Raw genomic sequence first — 20,184 nt, 5'->3', positions numbered from 1 at the left:
TTATTATGCTGATCATTTTGCCAATTTAGACTTGTATCTATTATTTTCATAAAAAAAATACAAAAATGGCTAAATATTGTCTTTCAAGGACAATTACTCCTGTAATGAGTTGGTAACAATTTTGCTATTTATAGATCCTATCAAAATAAATTTTGCAGAAAACTGAACATTAAAATTTGCTTATTAATTGAAAGTTGCTAGACTATAACCTAGGGGTCAGGGCATGGTCTTCAAACTGATATGTACTGATAGTAATGCTACTTTATCGAAATATCATTCATCTATTACAAGGAGTTCCTATCAAACTGACTTGAGCATAAAACTGATTAATTGTTAAATGCATCCTCTGCCATCATTGCCAACACCGCTGGAAAAGCAACACCTATGTCTAGCTTTCCACAACTTTTGTGGTGAGACAAAAACCAGAAAATAAAATCTGATATTGAATTGAAACTTTTTATTTCCCAATATTCACATAAGATTGCACTGCCCAAGTCAAGTCATTGTTCTTACACTTTATGAATCTTCACAGGATCCATTATAGATATTCGTTGATCACATTTCAAACCATTCTGATTCATCCTGGATCTACACACCCTTTTTCACAGATAATAAAATTAGCAGTCTGGCCAGTTCTCTGAAATTAAAAACAAATCAACTGCTTTAAACCAGTGCAGTGAAGTGCATTATTCAATAATAATAACAAGTGCTCTGCTCACTGATGATACCCCCGCCCAAATATTACAGTAAACAGGAAGTTGTTGAGTGATGAATCTGAAAACACATCACATGGTATAGCTGACTCATATAAATCCTGAAACCAAATTTCAGAAATCCTTGTAATGTAGTTCCTGAGATAAATGTGACGAAATTTTCAGCTACTTGGAAGTCATGTGTAAAATGGTGTAAGTGTTCGGTAAACAGGAAGTTGTTGAGTGATGAATCTGAAAACGCATCACACAGTATAGCTCACTCATATAAACCCTGAAACCAAATTTCAGAAATCCTTGTACTGTAGTTCCTGAGAAAAATGTGACAAAAAATATTCATGGGACGGACGGACGCCCGCCCACCCGCCTTTTTAAAGCAGGGGTATAAAAATGTTTGAAGTTACAGTACCCTAGACTGTCACACTCTATAATGCATTACAGTCAACATTTGATTATAGTGAAACTTTCATTAAAACAAGAGACTTCAGAGATGAACTATTTTATGCTTCACATTTAGTGAACAAATACTTCAGCATATTCAAGACAAGTATATCACGAACATAATAATAGAGGGGGCCCTAGGATTTTATATAAAGCCAGATTTTTTTTTACCATGCAAACCAAGCAAGATGATTTTTTTTCATTAAATCCAAAGCAAGAATTTTGTTTTCAGCATTTGTAAAGACAAAGGAATATGATTTCTATAAACTTTTATTTTAATGTTATTTTTGAATATGAAATACGGTTCTGTCCATAGCCAGGTAATGAGTTTGGTCCATCTGCTATATCAGAATATATAGACATGTAAGAGGAATCAGATACTTGATTTCCATGTATATCTTTGCGTAACAAACCATTTACTTAAAAACGAGTATAAAATATAGATATAAAGCTACTTGCTGTGGTACAAAACTATGAAGGTTTTTATACCCCCACATGTTTGGGGGGTATATACGAATCCCCCTGTATGTGTCTGTTTGTCTGTCTGTTCATACATCTTGTAAGGGCAACTCCTCTTAAATGCCTGGATGGAATTCAATGACACTTTACACAAGAACATCATGTGGCGATGTGCATGAAGAAATTTAGTTGTTACAAGGGGAGACAATTGGACTTTTTTAACACTTTTTCATTGGTATAGATAGTGGTACTTCTCATGAGGGCAACTCCTCCCAAATGCCTGAATGGATTTCAATTAAACTTCACACAAGTGAAACACATAATATATAAAGATGTGCATGAAGAAATTTGGTTGCAGTCAAATTGTTACAAGGGGAGATAAGTGGACTCTGATTTTTCAAGAGTTGGAATGCAGGGGGGGGGGGGGTTGGGTATCACCTTTGTTAGCCTGCTCAATGTACCTCTAGTTTCACTCTTTTGTGGCTTAGTTAGATTCTAATGGAGGAACCTTGGCAATAATTTGAAAAATAACTTGCAACTAACTGACTGATGAGGTTTTTATCTCAATTGAAATAAACCATTATGTTCTCAAAATGTTTTAATATTTTAATATGTCTGTTCCTCTGTTCAAAAAACATTGAAAAGCAAAACACAGGGAAGATGTCGAGGAGACCTCAACACCTCAAATCACAAAACAATATTTTGTACTCTTGGTATGCATTATTATTGTATTGAAAGACAAGTGCATGTACAGTGTATCTATGATCTAATTAGAGAGTGAAGAGATACTTCAAACATGTTATACTTGTTAAAGATGAAGCCAGAATATTTTTTTTAGCAACTAAATAGGCCAGATTATTTTTTACTTCAAAAAAACCCTGTACATAGGAAATAAGTGAAGTTGTGTGGGACAGAATGCCAAAATTTGGCCCAAAACACTGAAAAAAGAGGGTATGCTGGTTAATGCAGAAATGTTGCCTTGTAATAGACCACCTTACAACCATGTTAAGATTTATGCAAAGGGTCTTTAATTCAAAAATTTAACAAACATTGGGTTAGTACCTCATATTCGTCTGAAGAAACTAAAATGCTAAGAAAACCAAATATCAATGGTCCATCATAAATTCTTTTTCAAAACTGATTCACCACTTTGAGTTTTTTGTACTTGATTTTGTTGTTTTGTAAAAGTTTGCATACAACCCAATGACAAATTTTAATACTTGACGATTTCAATTCGTGGTTCATCTATACCAATGAAATCCACGAAAATTAGTACCCAAACAAATAATAATGAATTCACAGTAATAATATTAGATAATTGAATGTATACATACTGATCTAGAACTTTTGGCTAATATGAGTTGCCTCTGTTGGTCTCCCATACTTGACAACAGTACCCTTGTATGTGGTACATGTGACCACACTTTTCCCAAGCTTGCTTTCTTTTCTCCGTCACTAACTACAACATTATTGCTTACCTATAATTAAAAATTTTAAGCACTAAAGCAAATAATATTTTAAATAAACAGCATTAGAAACTCAGAACTGAAAAATAGCATGTAAACATGTAATTAATATAACTGGCTCAAAGAATGTAATCATATCAAGGCTCCCAACAGTGGGTAATTAGTAGACAAAAGTTGCTTCCTTGTGTGTCCCTTCATGTTGAACATTTCAAGTCAGATTCCACAAAATTAGTTTTGTCAATCACCAATTGGAAAATCTTACTTAGCATCAGGGCAGACTGCCAATTACAGGAACCTGCGCTGGTGATAATAAATGCATACCAAACTCAGCTGTGAGAAGATGATACAACAATACTTAAAATAAGTAGGTCTTGCAATAGGGGTTGACCCAAATGAAGGGTAGGAAATTTTGACAGCCACTATAGAATGAAGGTAAAAAGGATAGGGACAGATATTTAGCCTTGCAACAAGCCACCTATTGACCCCTCAAAGAGTTGTTGCAAGGGTTTTTAACGTGCAGAGTGTGTGGCTCTGTCTCAAAAGAGGCATAAAATTCAATGTCCCCATTCTGTCCGGACATGGGTTATATTAAGTATACATCCCGCACAGCAAATGGACACTCCTCTTTGGCAAGGGTTTTACAGCTGGTCTGCAGAAGACCAAAGCAACCATAGATACATATTTAGACATTTTGTTAGAATCCCTCGGTTAACAGTGTATATATATGAGTGCAAATGTAGTGTTTCAATTAATAGCTAACATATTATATAGAGCTACGTATACATGACAGAAATATCACATCTGTACTGTAATAGCTAACATATTATATAGAGCTTCATGACAGGAATATCACATCTGTACTGTAATAGCTAACATATTATATAGAGCTTCATGACAGGAATATCACATCTGTACTGTAATAGCTAACATATTATAAAGAGCTACATGACAGGAATATCACATCTGTACTGTAACAGCTCTTTCAGCTGAAGAATCATTATTTAGTCCAAAATATACAACCCTTATTGAAAAGGCACACTTGGTCACTAAATCCCATTGATATAATTACATTCCAAATATTAATTAAATATCTTAATGGCATGATAAAATGTTGCTTACTTCAATTTTCTAAAAAATATAGTTTTATCTTAGGGCAAAAGGGAAAAAAATCAGGAGAGAAATATGCCCAAGTACTTTTTAGTGTGGACATCGAACTTTGGCAATAATTAAACAACAAACTTTACTCTGTTTCATAATAATGTTAACAGTACTTACCAATACAGACAATGAATAATCAACAGCCAAGAGTTTCAGGAGCTGTGACAACTGTACAATTAATCCATGACCTGTAAAAATTGATTACGTATTTGTATATTTTTTTAATATAAGGGGAATGCTTGATATTCTAGAGGGGCTCAGGAGGATTTTTTTTGGATGGACATCATTTTCATCTGTTGCAATGCATGCTTATTTTTTTTCCAAGCCTTTGCCGCTTGAAAATTTATTTGCACTTTAGTACACGATTGATTCCTGCATTTTGTGTTGCAGAATATTCATTTTCATCCTGTCTTATGCAATGTTATTCATTTTCAGCTCTTACCAGGCCAGGATATTAATCTGTTAATTTTCATACACACACACATTGTTTTAAAAAATTGACACATTTTTCCTATCACACTCTGTGCAGTACTAGTGTGATACAAGAAATTTGTCTTCGTGCAAGATTTGAACCCAGCAAGATTTTTCAGATTTATATATGCAGCAAAAAAAATTGGTTCTTTCATTGCATTGGGTATATCATATAAAATAATTTGTGGTATTATTGCCTATTGTTTACCTGAGGCACCTATTATTTGACTCTCCAAATTTTGGATATATTGATGAGTACCATCTACCTACCATCTGACTGGTCCCAACCAAGTATTAGAAACTACATATTTACTAGGTACCTTCTATATGACTGGTTACAATTTACCTACCATCTAACTGGTTCCCACTAAGTTTTGGGTAAATCAACAAATATACCACCTAAAAGGTTCCCATCTATGAGTACTATTAACCAACTATCTAACTGGTTCCCTCCAAGTTTTGGGTAAATCATTGAGTACTATTTACCTACCATTTAACTTGTTTCCACCAAGTATTGGGTAAATCAATGAATACCATATAACTGGTTTTTACCAAGTATTGGGTAAATCAATGAATACCACTTAACTGGTTCCCACCAAGTATTGGGTAAATCAATGAATATACCATCTAACTGGTTCCCACCAAGAACTGGGTAAATCAATTGATATGCCATCTAATGGGTTCCCACAAACTTTTTGGTAAACCAATGAATACCACATCATTGGTTTCCACCAAGTATTGGGTAAATCAATGAATATCACTTAACTGGTTCCCACCAAGTATTGGGTAAATCAATGAATATACCATCTAACTGGTTCCCACCAAGAACTGGGTAAATCAATTGATATACCATCTAATGGGTTCCCACAAACTTTTTGGTAAACCAATGAATACCACATCATTGGTTTCCACCAAGTATTGGGTAAATCAATGAATATACCATCTAACTGGTTCCCACCAAGTATTGGGTAAATCAATGAATATACCACTTAACTGGTTCCCATCAAGTATTGGGTAAATCGATGAATACCACCTAACTGGTTCTCACCAAATATTGGGTAAATCAATGAATATACTACCTAACTGTTTCCCCAGTACCAATGATAACTATTTATAATTACCTACCATCTAACTGGTTTCCACCAAGTCTTCTGTCAATCAATGATTATACCTACCACCTTAAAGGTTCCCATCAAGTATTCAGTAAATCAATGAATATTATTTAATTACCATCTAACTGGTTTCCACCAAGTATTGGGTAAATCACTGATGCAACATTGTCAATTATAATCAGCTTCAAGCCAGAATAAAAGGGATCAGACTGAAAAATAAACATGAAATTTAAACTTTTATCAAAATAAAAGTATTTCATCTTAACATGACCTTTGCCTAAATTTGAATTGAAATTGATCGACGGCAGCTATTAAGAATCCAGTGCAACTTGACATTGGTTTTGATGACCAAACAAATGAAGTCAAAAATAATTAGTGTAAGCCCTGTTCTTAATCTAGATTTTGAGAGATTTAAGAAAATGTCATTTCATGAATGAAATTGTTTCCCTTATATTATCATTGGCAATGTTACTGTCCCCTATTCCTTAAATTTTTTGCAACCTGTGCCCTTTAAACTCTAGGACAACCAGTTTTTATTGATATCATAAAAACTTAAAATTAACATATTAGACTTAATTTTTAAGCTACAGGTTAAATTAATTTAGCACCCTGAGGTCACCAGGTCTCTTTTATTTAAAGCAAACTATACAGTTCTGAACTGATCTGATTCTTGGTTTTGAACATAAGTCATATGTCCTTTAAATTGAGACAACAGGTCGCAAGGTCGCCTGCCAAACACCCAAGGAAAGATTTTGGCCATGTTTAAGCCACAACCTTAAATAGAATTCACAAGTTATATTTACATTTTGCTTTGTCAAGGTCAATTTAAAACACTCTTGAATGAAAGAGGTTAGTATAGATCACCTGTTGTGTAATGTTTACTGTGTATGGATTACCTGTTTTGTAATGTTTACTGTGTATGGATTACCTGTTGTGTAATGTTTACTGTGTATGGATTACCTGTTGTGTACTGTTTACTGTGTATGGATTACCTGTTGTGTAATGTTACTTTGTATAGATTACCTGTTGTGTTCTGTTTACTGTGTATGGATTACCTGTTGTGTAATGTTTACTGTGTATGGATTACCTGTTTTGTAATGTTTACTTTGTATAGATTACCTGTTGTGTAATGTTTACTGTGTATGGATTACCTGTTGTGTAATTGGGTGTATTGCGTTTCTGCTAATTTTTCAAAGTTCCAATACTACGTTTCCGGAAACTTAAAGTATACATTTCCAGCTGGAATTTGTATTTATTACTTTTCTGGAAATTTACCTGGTAGTAAATTATAAATATTTGAATATATGTTAGATAAATTATTTATTTTATATTTTTATACAAAGAAGGTTCTGATCTTATATCTACACTATACTAGATATAACCAGTTGTAGAATTTATAGCAGATGCCCCATCTGACGATAAATGCACGAAGTTTGCAGATTACATATTGGAATTTTATAAAGATGGAAATTGCAGATTTGTGTATTACCTCCTGACCCCGAGGAAAAGAGAACAACGAAAGGTGGCGAGTCTTTGCATGCCCACTTGAACGAGCAGTTTTACGCTAGCCATCCTAACATTTTTGTATTTGTCGATGTGCTATTAAAACTGCAAACAACATCATACATAAAGATGAGAACTTTATCTATTGACGTCCTTATCACGCTTTGTAAACAAAGCCGTGTTCTAATTAGCACAAAATATGTTTGACACATGCGCACAAATTTAGTGTTTATATTCTCGTTATTTTCATTGTTATTCTAATAAAGTATATGCATTTTAGCAGTTACATAAACTTTCATTAAATATTGTTTATTAAACAACATATATTTACCCTACTTTCAGTTTTTAAACTTATCAAATATGAAAATGTAATGTACAGACTCAATGGGGAGGAAACAAGAACAGCCAAACATTTGTAAGGTATTTTCGTAGCTTTGACCTATAAAAAATACTGTATTTGTCCTATTAGAATCAAAATAATTCCTTCATGTCATGCTCTATGCTCATTTTAACATGGGTAGGCATTATATTTGACCATATTTTACACCTCGCTACATTCAGTGTAAAATATCGACAAATATAATGCCTTCCCATGTTAAAATGAGCATAGAGCATGAAATGAAGGAATTATTTCTTAATTAAAGCACCTGTTCGAAAATATGAAAAGGAGAAGATGGACTTCCTTGTTGAACAAAACACAAAACTTGTAAACGGTGAATGTACTACTATGGAATTTGTACAACGTGTTGGCTACAAATATTCTGCCAGAACTGATTTATGAATTCAGGTCAAGATATATCTGATTAGTGCTGACTTTTAAACATACGTTTTAATTCATTTTAATGATGAATTTTACTTGCAAGTTATGATGACCTATATTAACTTAATAAATATTTAATTCATTTTTATTATGACTTTGCTTTCTTTCAACAGGTATTCCTTAATTATTTTCCCGGGAAAGTATTAATATATTTTTTTCGGAATCGTTACTATTCTCCCAGAAAAGTAAGGTATTTATTTCCGGTAACGTAGACTTTTTCCCTGGAAATGTCATCTTTTTTTCCCCAGAAAAGTAATGCCAATTTACAGAAACGTAAAACGCCAGTGTAATGTTTACTGTGAATGTATTACCTGTTGTGTAATGTTTACTGTGTATGGATTAGCTGTTGTGAAATGTTTACTGTGTATGGACTTGCTGTTGTGTAATGTTTACTGTGTATGGACTTGCTGTTGTGTGATGTTTACTGTGAATGTATTACCTGTTGTGTGATGTTAACTGTGTATGGATTAGCTGTTGTGAAATGTTTACTGTGAATGTATTACCTGTTGTGTAATGTTTAATGTGTATGGATTAGCTGTTGTGAAATGTTTACTGTGTATGGACTATCTGTTGTGAAATGTTTACTGTGTATGGATTACCTGTTGTGTAATGTTTACTGTGAATGTATTACCTGTTGTGTAATGTTTACTTTTATCTGATGAAGCTCTGATAACAGGCTGTATATATCATAGGTTTGTATGCATCTGATATGGCTAAACACATCAGAATTGTCCTATAAAAAACAAATGTTTATATATATAAATATATAAAAAAAAAGAAACGTTTGTAAGTATTTGATATGGCTTAACACCTCAAAAGTTATCAAATGGTTTTATGTATTAAACTTGTTCAAGCACATCAAAATTTATTTATTGTTTAAAAGCGATGATTAATATGAAAAGAAACCACAGGTTCCAAATGGTAAAGTTGAAGAGTCATTCCACTAAAGTTTTACAGATTCCATCATGATTTGGGTTATCTTTGTGGAAAGTCTGTGTCACAGATGACAACTGATATGATCCACTTGTTGAAGCTATAATCCAGTCCTCTTTTCATAAATTGTGAAACTTACATATATACCAAATTGGCAATGTGACTTATCAAATTTTTACTTAAAACAAGTTACATGACGGGTGTCACTAGTGTAGCAGGTACTGCTTATTCTTCTGCAGCACCCAATTCTTTCCAGGTTTTGGGTGAGAATCATGTAGCTCAATCTTTAGTTTTTTTTTTATCTTTTCAACATTTTTCTTTTTTGGCAATGGCATTGTCATTTTCTCTATTAACTTATGAGTTTTGAATGTCCCCTTCTTATCTTTTATTCACCACATATATTTTTTATTGCCTCAATGTTATCTTCTCTCTCCCCTTGCATGTCTGGTAAGGCTTTACACATCAAAGTTATCATAGAAAGTAAATATCTGTTTGCATATAATATGAGTAAGTATATCAGGCTTAACATGAAAGCAAATGTTCATATGTACTGTGGATTAATTTTTTTCTCATGGGTATCAATTTTCGTGGATTGAGGAAAACTTGCATTTTCATGGATATTTGATTTCGTGGTTTTGGTAATCTCTGCATACAAAGCCTATAGAAATTTGTAATTCGTTGTTCACTTGTACCCACGAAACCCACGAAAATTGGTATCCAACAAAGAATAATGAATCCGCAATATCTTAAATAAGCTAATAACAAATATCTATAAACAATAGTGGTTAAAATCAATAAGAAAGTTATCCAATAACACAAACATATATAGCAACATATTTAAATTCAGACTTGTAAAAGTGTTTCATATGACTGATAATGTTTAAACCAACATAATTTAGCATGCAATCATTGTGTATTTTACAATAAAGCGTCTATTAAATCTTGTACTTGTTACAATAAAATGCTTCGCTGGGCGCAGCTTGATACGACTGCAGAGGTCGAACCCTGAACAGTTGGGGCAAGTATGGACACAACATTCAAGCTTGATACAGCACTGAATTTGGATTGTAATTAAATATTTGACACAGCATAGGTTTCTGACACAGAATGAATGTGGTCTAAGAACTTAAAAAAATTTAATTTACCATTTCAAAACATATCATTATTATTTGCTTTTATATATAAATCAGAAATAACCAATTTAAATGGAAAATTTTAAAGAAAAAAAAAAGGAAAAAAAAATCCCCCCCCCCCCCAATTTTTTGAACCCCCTTATGATTCATCACCCCCAAACTCAATCCCAGCCTTCCCTTTGTGGTATGGTACCTTGCAGTACAATTTCAGAGAGATCCATACACTTGAACAAAAGTTATTGTCTGGAAACTAGAAAATGTGCTTGTTTTTTGGCCCCTTATTTCTAAACATTTAGGGCAATTACCCCCAAACTCAAACCCAGCTTTCCCTTTGTGACATGGAACTTTGTAATACAATTTCATAAAGATCCATACACTTACACACAAGTTATTGTCCTGAAACTAGAAAAATGCTTGTTTTTTGCCCCTTTTTGGCCCCTAATTCCAAAAATTTTGAGGCAATTACCCCCAAAATCAATCCCAGCATTCCCTTTGTGATATGGAACCTTGTGGTACAATGTCAGAGAGATTCATACACTAACTCACAAGTTATGTCTGGAAGTAACAAAAATGCTTATTTTTTGGCCCCTAATTCCTTAACTGTTGGTACCATAACCCCCAAAATCAATCCTAACCTTCCTTTTGTGGTATTGAACCTTATGGTAAAATTTCATAGAGATCCATTTACTTAAACTAAAGTTATTGTGCGAATACCAATGTGTCTTCAGATGACAACGACGACGACGCCAACGTCATACCAATATACGACCGCAAAATTTTTTTGCGGTCGTATAAAAAGGTTTCACTTACACCCATGTGTTTTGTTAAGTTATTTTAACAAATGCTGTCAAAATGACAGCTATGGGGTGTTTATTACATTAATAAGTGTCATTGTTAATGTAATTAAGGGCCATAACTTGGGAATATTAAATTTGACCTCCATTTTGTCATCAGGAACAACTTGAAAATCATTGGTTGAAAGGTTCTCATTTTATTGCACAGAAATTAATCAAAATGTCATATTCCAATCAATCAAGGACCATTAAGCCTGAACAACAAAAGGGAAAGTCATTAATTATTGAATTTGAATTCATATTTTAAAATTTGAAAAGCATTGGTTCATCAGTTTTCAAGTAATTGAATGGAAACAACATTAAGTGCAATTTCCAAATCGATCAAGGACCATACCTCCTGAAAGGTAAAAGGTAAAATTGTCAATATGAAGCTTGACCTCCGTTTAGTCATCAGGGTGGTGAGTGAAGCCACCTACACTCACCACCCTGCCTGCTGCCTTACAAACTTAAATCAATAACTGGATTTTCTGTTAAAAAAAAATCTTTTCTTAACAAATTGAATAATACATTTTAATTTTCAAATCTAAATTTGCTGAAAAGTTATTAGATAATAAAGTAAATCATAATATATTCTCCTGTCTAATGTTCATACAGGGAAAGTGATTTGGGATCATTAGTCTGATATCCTTGACAGAACTTTTACTCACCCCTTGTTGATATTTAGTGTGTAAGATTTCCTCCAGTCTTTCTGCACAGAATCCACCTGATGTATCAACATACATAACATTCTGTTTAGAATGACATATAACTGAAGCTGTCATACTTAAACATATCTAGAACAAAGGAATATACAATAAATTCTTGTAATTCTTCAGCTGTTTTATAATATTTTTGAACAAAATCTTTTCAGAGGTACAGCAGGAAATGTTTGTTCAGGAGGGCAGTTTCATTGAAAAAAAAATTGCTTTTAATTACAATGAGTATTTAAACTGAAAATGATTTTTACCCACTTTTTTTTTTACTGTATTGCTTTTTTCACACTTGAAGATTACAAGGAAGGAGTAATTACTTACATGTCCAGTTTACTAGTCGTATAGTATATTTTAAGTTTAGAAATATCATCAGTAATACTGTTGTTGTGTATGTATGTTTTTTGTCAATATACACAAACTAAGCTTCATGTAAAATTTCATGTTGAATTTATTCACAACTCATCAGCACAATGGGCAATTAAATCTGTATTTCATAGATTGAAATTATTAATGCCTTGTGTGCAGATCCCTGTAGGTGATATGATTAGGTTTCTATTTCATTTATATTTATCTAACAACTCATTTTCTTCATATCTTATTTGAAAACATGTCGGCATAATGTTATACACTTTAGGTTGAAATGTGTTTAATGTTCTGAATGTATCTATCTAATAAATGTACCAAACAAACCTGAGTTTTTCCAGAAGCTATTTCTCCTGCTATTTCTGTTACTTCTCCTGTATACATTCCACCATCCAATATTTGATCAAACCTACATCAAATTATGTCAAGCTTTAAAATCAAATGAAATAAATATACCACAGGCATCTGTCAGCCTGCAATGCTAAGGGTTGTACCATAAAACATACATGGGACTAGAGGAGGCAATTTTAATTTGCTACAATGGATGGGTGTGACATATTAAGTTGTACAAATCTCAAATATGCTTATATTAGTGGCTACTCTATTTACTAAGTGCATTCCTTGGGTACAATGTATGTTTTAATGGAACATAACCAGGTTAAGGGTGAGGGGTTGAGTACTCACTAACATGTTTGCCCCCCTTCCCTTCATTCTTTAAGTGCATGTCTAAAAGTCAGAAGCCTGCAACTCAGTGATTTCTGTTGGTTGCAGTCTGCTTTATTTGTTAACCATTTGTTATTTCATAATAAATCATGCTGCTTGTTTTCTCCTTGAACTGCTTTATAATGCTGGGGCCTTTATAGCTTACTATACTGTTATACTGTATCAGTTTTGCTCATTGCCTAATATTTGTTCACATCACTGTCCTTTGATCTTTTGTGGATAGCTGTCTCATTGGCAATAGACTATTTTCATATTACCAACTTTTGACTCCAGAGTTTATATTTTTCGAAAGATTACCTTATCAGTTGCAGGACATCCTTGTACTCGGTCAAGTAAGAGCAACAAAAAGAAGTAAAATCGAGCTAACAGTCGGTACAGGGAAAAATTTACTGTTTCATATTTTCTTTAGTCAACAAAATCATCAGAAATCAGCAAACTTTACCCCTAAATTGCATAGATTATATGTTTGACTTTACTTCTTTTAGTTGCTCTTACTTGACTGAGTACCAGGATGTCATAGCTATAGGTAACGCTGGTAACCAGTCGAAAAATTATACAATCCAGAGTCAAAAGTCGGTGATATGAAAATAGTCATTATACCACATCTCCTTATTTTTCTACAATATAAATGGTTTGTTCGGAAATAATTTTTTTCTAATTGTGTACTTTACATGTGAATTATATACATGATATAGTTTCCGTTTTCACTAAATTTGTGGTTTGCTGTGCCTCTTTTCATTGGTTTTGTATTATGAATAATTAATACAAGATGAGGGCATTGTGGGGTATATCGGTAAATGAGAGATTGCAATCTTAAGATACATTAATTCAAAGGACAACTTGAGGTCACCATACAACCTTCAATGATACTTATAGACAGGTTTCTTAAAAATCTTTTTAAGTTTTAAACTGTCTTTAGATTTTGATTTTTATGCTAATGCATAGATTGCTTTTGACATTAACTTACCCTTGACAAGCTGTAGGTAAAATGGAGGTTGATGTTAGTATAGTGTTGTACAATGCCTCGCCAGTTACAGGGAATGTGGAATACTGTGCTAACAATACATTAACAATGGCTACCAAATCCTGTAAAAATAATTAATTCATCTGAATCTATAATATATTGTTAAGCATATACTCAAATGCAGGAGGGTAGTATTTGGGGTACTTTCATGAGGAACAACGGTAAAAAATCTTGTCAAATGACGTTAACGGTAATTTTTGGTGCACGACAATAAAATGTACATTTTCTTTATGACCATAAAAAAATCGACTGATTTTGACAAATCACAATAAATTCTTTCCAAAAATAATGGTAACGGATAATTTTTTAAAACCAGTGACTAATCCCAATAAGGATATTTTGATGATTCAAGATAAAATTTTAACCAATTTGACGTTAAAGAAAATGACTGTTTGACACCTGACAGTAAAGGGCATTCCTAGTCTCATGCTGATAAGTTATATTAAAACTGATTTTAACTTTTACTTTAGAATGTATTTTATCCACCTACAATGTATCTTTCCCATGACCTACACATACCTACTGAAGCTTGACAGTATCTTTCCCATGACCTAAACATACCTACTGAAGCTTGACAGTTTCTTTCCCAAGACCTACACATACCTACTGAAGCTTGACAGTATCTTTCCCACGACCTACACATACCTACTGAAGCTTGAGAGTATCTTTCCCATGACCTACACATACCTACTGAAGCTTCAATGACAGTATCTAGATGTAGATAAGAGTAATTTTAAAAAAATAACTTATAAAGCAGTCTACAGCTGCACAAGAAGCTCTCGATTCTTTTTTAAATAGCACCCTTAACATCTGTCTTTAAGTGACATTTTTTGGGCTGTGACCCTTTTAAAATCAATAAAAATATCATTTATTTGGTATAAACTATGAAAAATTCTGCTCCCTGCTATTCACCAATTGTTTAAGTTTTACTTCTCAGAAATCTCCATGGATGAAAATTTAACAATGGAGGAACTCTCACCAGGACAAAACCGTGTGTGTTGTGTCGTGATCAAAAATATTTCATTCCTTCATTTCATTGTATGGAATAGTGAATAGACTGATATATTGTTTATTATATTCGGTTCATTATAGAATAACCAATATTTTCATTAATTGTCATTTGTAACAATTCCAATGTCAAGCTGCATGGCTCCTCTTAGTGATCCTTAGTCAAGAACATGAAGAATAATCACAATTCAACTGTCCTGTTAACATAGTTAATGTCAAAGTTTTTCCCTGGCCGAAGGTTTCCAGAGTCGTTTTCTCGCTATTTTCTCACTGTCAATCACCCCAGTAGCAAAAGTCAAAAGTCACAAACCAGGTTCGATGCAAACAAGAAGTTTCGTACCCATTTTTGTGAAAAATTGAATACTGTCTTGTGGAGGGCAAAAGTGTGAAACTGAAATGGTTTTAATGACATAAAATTGCAAATTCCACAGTTATAAAATTGAGAATGGAAATGGGGAATATGTCAAAGAGACAACAACCCGACCAAAGAGTAGACAACAGCCAAAGGCCACCAATGGGTCTTCAACGCAGCGAGAAAATCCCGCACCCAGAGGTGTTCCTCAGCTAGCCCCTAAATAAAATTGTGTACTAGGTCAGTGAAAATGGACGTCACACTAAACTCCAAAATATATAAATGAACTAAAATTAAAAAAACATACAAGACTAACAAAGGCCAGAGGCTCCTGACTTGGGACAGGCGCAAAAATGTGGCGGGGTTATACATGTTTTGTGAGATCTCAACCCTCCCCCTATAACTCTATCCAATGTAGAATAAAGAAACACATAGCAATACGCACAGTAAAACTCTGTTCAAAAGAAGTCCAAGTCCGATGTCATAATAGGTAACAAAAGAAACTAAGCAAAATGACAATGATACATAAATGAACAAAGGACTACTAGCAGTTACTGACATGCCAGCTCCAGACCTCAATTTAACTGATTGAAAGATTATGTCTTAGTCATATGAAAATCCCTCCCGTAAGGGGTTTAGTATCATACCATCATAAAATATATGAGAACATAACCCGTATCATGCCAATAACTGGTTTTAGAATAAATGTGTTTATTTCCGATGCAAAGACCCTATGAGTGAATCAATATTAATACCAAAATATGCAATCCTTAATGACTTGACAACAGTATCTTAACTATATCCTTTCAGAATAAGTAACTTAAGTCTGTTTAAAGGTTTGGTTAGCTTTTGAGGTGAATGCCGACATTTTTGTGCTTTGTAAAGAATATTACCATAAAATATTGGATGTGAAATACCTGAACGTATAAGATGTCTGCATGTTTATTTATCATGTTTATACTTACGAATGATATGTCCTTGTACCAATGATAATATTTAGTAAATGTTTTGACTAGTTTGTGATATCGAAAACCCTGGTGTAATAATTTTTCAGTAATACAGAGATTTCTTTCGTTGAAATCAAATACGTTGTTACATACACAAGCGAATCGAACAAGCTGAGATATATAAACACCATACGATCATGACGATGGTGACAAACGAACGTCACCATCTAAAAATGGAAATTCCACAGTAATAATTCATGTAACATGCATCTTTCGATTCTGAATGTAAACCGGATGGTATTAATTTGATTGAAAACTATGAAATGAATTCGGAATTACGAGACGACATTTCTTCAGATTATCAAGTTGCAGTTGATATTCCAGTTATTACTTTTAAACTACCTAAATGATTCATTATGGATCATTATGATGGATAATTGTTGTTATTTGGGTTGAAATTATGTTCAGTTTTACGATTAAGAGTCTAACCTTGTACTCGTTTAAAAGGGGGGGGGGGGGGTGCTGATTGCGTAAGTCAATAAAAGCATGTGTTCGACTTATTAACTTATTAAAAAAATTTCTTCGTAATTGATTTTTTAAATATAAATTTTCATTAGCATTTGCTGAAAAGTAATTAAATAAATGTAATTAATCGTCTCTAGATCAAGGGTTCTCTCAGGTGTGTCGACCTACCTGTACAAGTGATTAGTGATCAATAACCGGATTTTTCATCTGGGCTATAAAACAGTAATCAGGAGGACTCTTTGGATTATAATACAATAGGGGTTATGCAATCCCTTGCAATTGATTATTATAATTTCTTACAAAAATTGTGGCGGCTAGCGAAACAAAAGCTAATTTTGACTATACCATTGGTGCAGTTATTAACAATGGCTGGACCATTAGATGATGGCGGTGATCATTTGACGAGGCCGGAAGATGATTAAACAATGGCGGTGCACCATCATAAAACAGGCCATGGAGATCCTTGCTTCTATCAAAATATTTTTATCAGAAGTTCATTAAACTAGCTACTTTTATAAAGCTAAGAACACCAATGGCCGGGGGAAAACAATTCAAAATGTATCGATTGATTGGAGATCACATATCGTTTAAATTTCACAAGCCTAACAAGCCCATCAGTCCGAAGGCCTGCAGTCAGTAGCTCTTAACCTTGTATGACAGTTTTGTTTTCTGCGACAAGTCTTCTAGATTTTGAGTGATTAGATCTATAACAGATCGGATTCCATTGTCTTTTAATGTTGCTACAACATCATCTGTTAAAGCTGAACAAATACCACATCGCAAAACTGACATTTCTTCACACACCGGAAATCAATTTTCTAAACTTTAAGTCCGTCACGGTTTGTTTTCCGGAGAGCTTTCTGTTTATTTCACTGCCTTTAGCTGGTCTTTAGTTAGTAAGTGCACAGATATAGATATAGTATTATGCGCCTTTGGTGGACAGATTGGATAATTTAATCATTATGTTTTTTTCCTAAACAAATATTCTGATCCCCAATTTGATGAAAAAAAATATTGTGGTCAAGCAGATGACAAAAAAAAATATTCTGAATCCAGATTTTCCCCATACCTTATAGTGTTAAAATTTGAAAAAAAATCAATTTGATTGAAAGCGTCGAAAAACTAAAAAAAAAAAACCTAGACAAATAACAATACCCCCCCCCCCCCCCTTTTACCTCTTATAAACCTTTTCTCTCTTCTTAAAACAAAATCCCGGCTTCATATATATTATTGTCAGCACTAGTTATTTCATTTGAAACTGAGACATATAATACAATTATTGAATTCCAATGCGTGAATGGCGCCATTTTTTATCAACTAGTTCTTCGTTTAATTTTTTTTACAGACCGCCTTCTTGTAAGACCAACTGGTTCCAATTTTACTCTTAACACACCATTTCATTGTAATTTTGCATATTAAATAGAACCAAAATAACGAGTATGATTTATTAAACTCGGAACTTCGGCTAGATTTTTCAACAGCAAGGGTAACGTACTTACTAATTCCATTTTCCAAAAGTCTTACAATCGTAATTATAATTCATAATAAAGTGTCTCCTTTGAGGTTCTTCAAATATTATAGCTGATTTCGAATTCTGAACAGATAACCGAATTCGACAAAAGCATGAAAATACCTTGACATTTTTTTTAATCATACGGATTAAGATCTGTTGTAAAACCATTTTGTCAATTGAATAAATTTCTTTTTGATAAGATTATGTGACAATGTATAACACAGAGTAGACAAACTATTAACGGGGATACACTGGCACTGAAAGAAACATAGCTTCACGCTATTTTAATTAAAAGACTGAAAAGATCTTTGTACACACATAGATGGTTCTTACCTTATAATTTCTAACAATATCTGACGAAGTGTTCCTAAAAGATTACAAGAGCTTATGTCAGAAGAACAAACTTAAACATAAGTTTAACCGTTGCTAAGTGCAGAAATAAATTATAATTTGTATTTTAAAGGTTTCTTGTCTAGTTAAGGAGGCCAATGCAAAATTCAATATTTGCATAGACTGAGTGTTCGGAAGCAGTTTTCAGTTCAGCCGTGGTAAAACGTGTTCTCCTGTGGTTTAAGTATGGTATAGAGGGGAACAACTGGCTCTCTTTGATTGGCCAAGTTTGAGGAAATACCTTCAACGATTAATGCTTCGAAATATATTTTATACATAACTGTCATGTACATGCAACATTTACAATATAATTACATAACTGTCATGTACATGCAACATTTACAATATAATTACATAACTGTCATGTACATACAACATTTACAATATAATTACATAACTGTCATGTACATACAACATTTACAATATAATTACATAACTGTCATGTACATACAACATTTACAATATAATTACATAACTGTCATGTACATACAACATTTACAATATAATTACATAACTGTCATGTACATACAACATTTACAATATAATTACATAACTGTCATGTACATACAACATTTACAATATAATTACAGAGCATGCAGATCATAAACTTGTGTAATGTTCAGAGTAAATTCTATAGAATATCAACACAACATTTTTTAAACGACAAATTAGCAACTTGAATTAGAATAGAATTGATAATTGAAACGAGGACAACAACCCGACCAAAAAACAGAAAACAGCCCAAGGCCACCAATGGTATTAATAATAAAATATTTTTCTACATATAACAGCTGGCTTTAAAAATTTTATTTTTTATAATTTTTTATTTTTATTTATTATTTCTTTGTTTTGCTTATGTATTACCTGTGCTGTAGCTGCTTGCAGTCTTTTGCTTGTGCTTTATAGTGTTTAATTTTGCATGTGCTACTTGGATCTAGATACTGTGTGCTCTTTTGTGCTGATATTTGACATTTGTTTTAATATATATCTTGCTTAGCTTTTATTTTGCATGTGCTATCTATGTACATGATTTGATACATGTATGTGCTGTCTGTATGTTGTGTTGTATATGTATCAGATGTTAATACATGTGTGTTTTGTTATTTAATATCAGTCGGTTAAGGAGCTCTTAAGAGCTCATGTTCCTTGTTATTATGTATATATGCAACCCGACTTTAAATAAAGATTACTTACTTACTTATTTACTTTTACACTAACTTGGAGTCATTACAGTGAGAGAGAAAAAACAAATTGACCCAGTGAGAACCAACACACTAGAATTATTTCCTGGTGTGCTTTATCTCCAAAATGAACATAACTATTATAAAAACAACAAAATAAAACTACCGCTTAAATCAATAATTCCAATTGGCGCATTTTCTGCATGTTGCGTTACTAAACAAGAAATTGTAACGACACTTATAGTCACATTAAGACAATTTTTTGAAATTGATTTTTTTTAATTAGATTATATGGTAGTATAGTCCACAAACGGTAGAGAATTCGCAACTGTTAACGAGGTTTATTCCCGATTGTTCCATTTTTTTTACAGAGGATGACCTTGAGGTCATTCCGATGTACTGCTAT

At 33.0% G+C, this 20,184-nt stretch overlaps 1 protein-coding gene across 2 annotated transcripts; it reads right to left on the bottom strand.

Annotated features, from left to right (window-relative positions):
* Positions 1-437: 437 nt before the first annotated feature.
* Positions 438-17,503, bottom strand: LOC127712557 (DNA repair protein RAD51 homolog 4-like). 2 transcript variants are annotated; one of them, XM_052219063.1, is made up of 9 exons: positions 17,343-17,503; positions 13,806-13,924; positions 12,443-12,524; positions 11,708-11,833; positions 8,772-8,873; positions 5,936-6,026; positions 4,352-4,422; positions 2,945-3,088; positions 438-637 (listed from the first exon to the last, which is right to left on the bottom strand). In XM_052219063.1, the coding sequence occupies exons 1-9, from the start codon at positions 17,484-17,486 to the stop codon at positions 578-580; spliced, it is 939 nt and encodes a 312-aa protein (XP_052075023.1). In that variant the 5' UTR covers positions 17,487-17,503; the 3' UTR covers positions 438-577. The 2 variants fall into 2 exon arrangements, with proteins under 2 accessions (XP_052075023.1, XP_052075024.1); XM_052219064.1 differs by lacking the exon at positions 8,772-8,873.
* Positions 17,504-20,184: the final 2,681 nt, after the last annotated feature.

Source organism: Mytilus californianus, unplaced genomic scaffold (genome assembly GCF_021869535.1).
Source record: "Mytilus californianus isolate M0D057914Y unplaced genomic scaffold, xbMytCali1.0.p SCAF_8, whole genome shotgun sequence".
In the NCBI taxonomy this organism is placed as follows: Eukaryota; Metazoa; Mollusca; class Bivalvia; order Mytilida; family Mytilidae; genus Mytilus; species Mytilus californianus.
Note: the sequence above shows the minus strand (reverse complement) of the source record. Positions and strands in the feature narration are given on the sequence as shown.

Bases quoted from the DNA above. Each gene is read 5' to 3' on its own strand.
- LOC127712557 (XM_052219063.1), bottom strand. From the start codon at position 17,486: ATGTCAGTTTTGCGATGTGGTATTTGTTCAGCTTTAACAGATGATGTT. The intron at 13,925-17,342 runs GTTAAGAGCTAC...TTATTTTTACAG, and splicing joins AAACAAAACTGTCATACAAG to GATTTGGTAGCCATTGTTAA. The intron at 6,027-8,771 runs GTAATACATTCA...TTTATTTTTCAG, and splicing joins AAGTAAACATTACACAACAG to TCTGATCCCTTTTATTCTGG.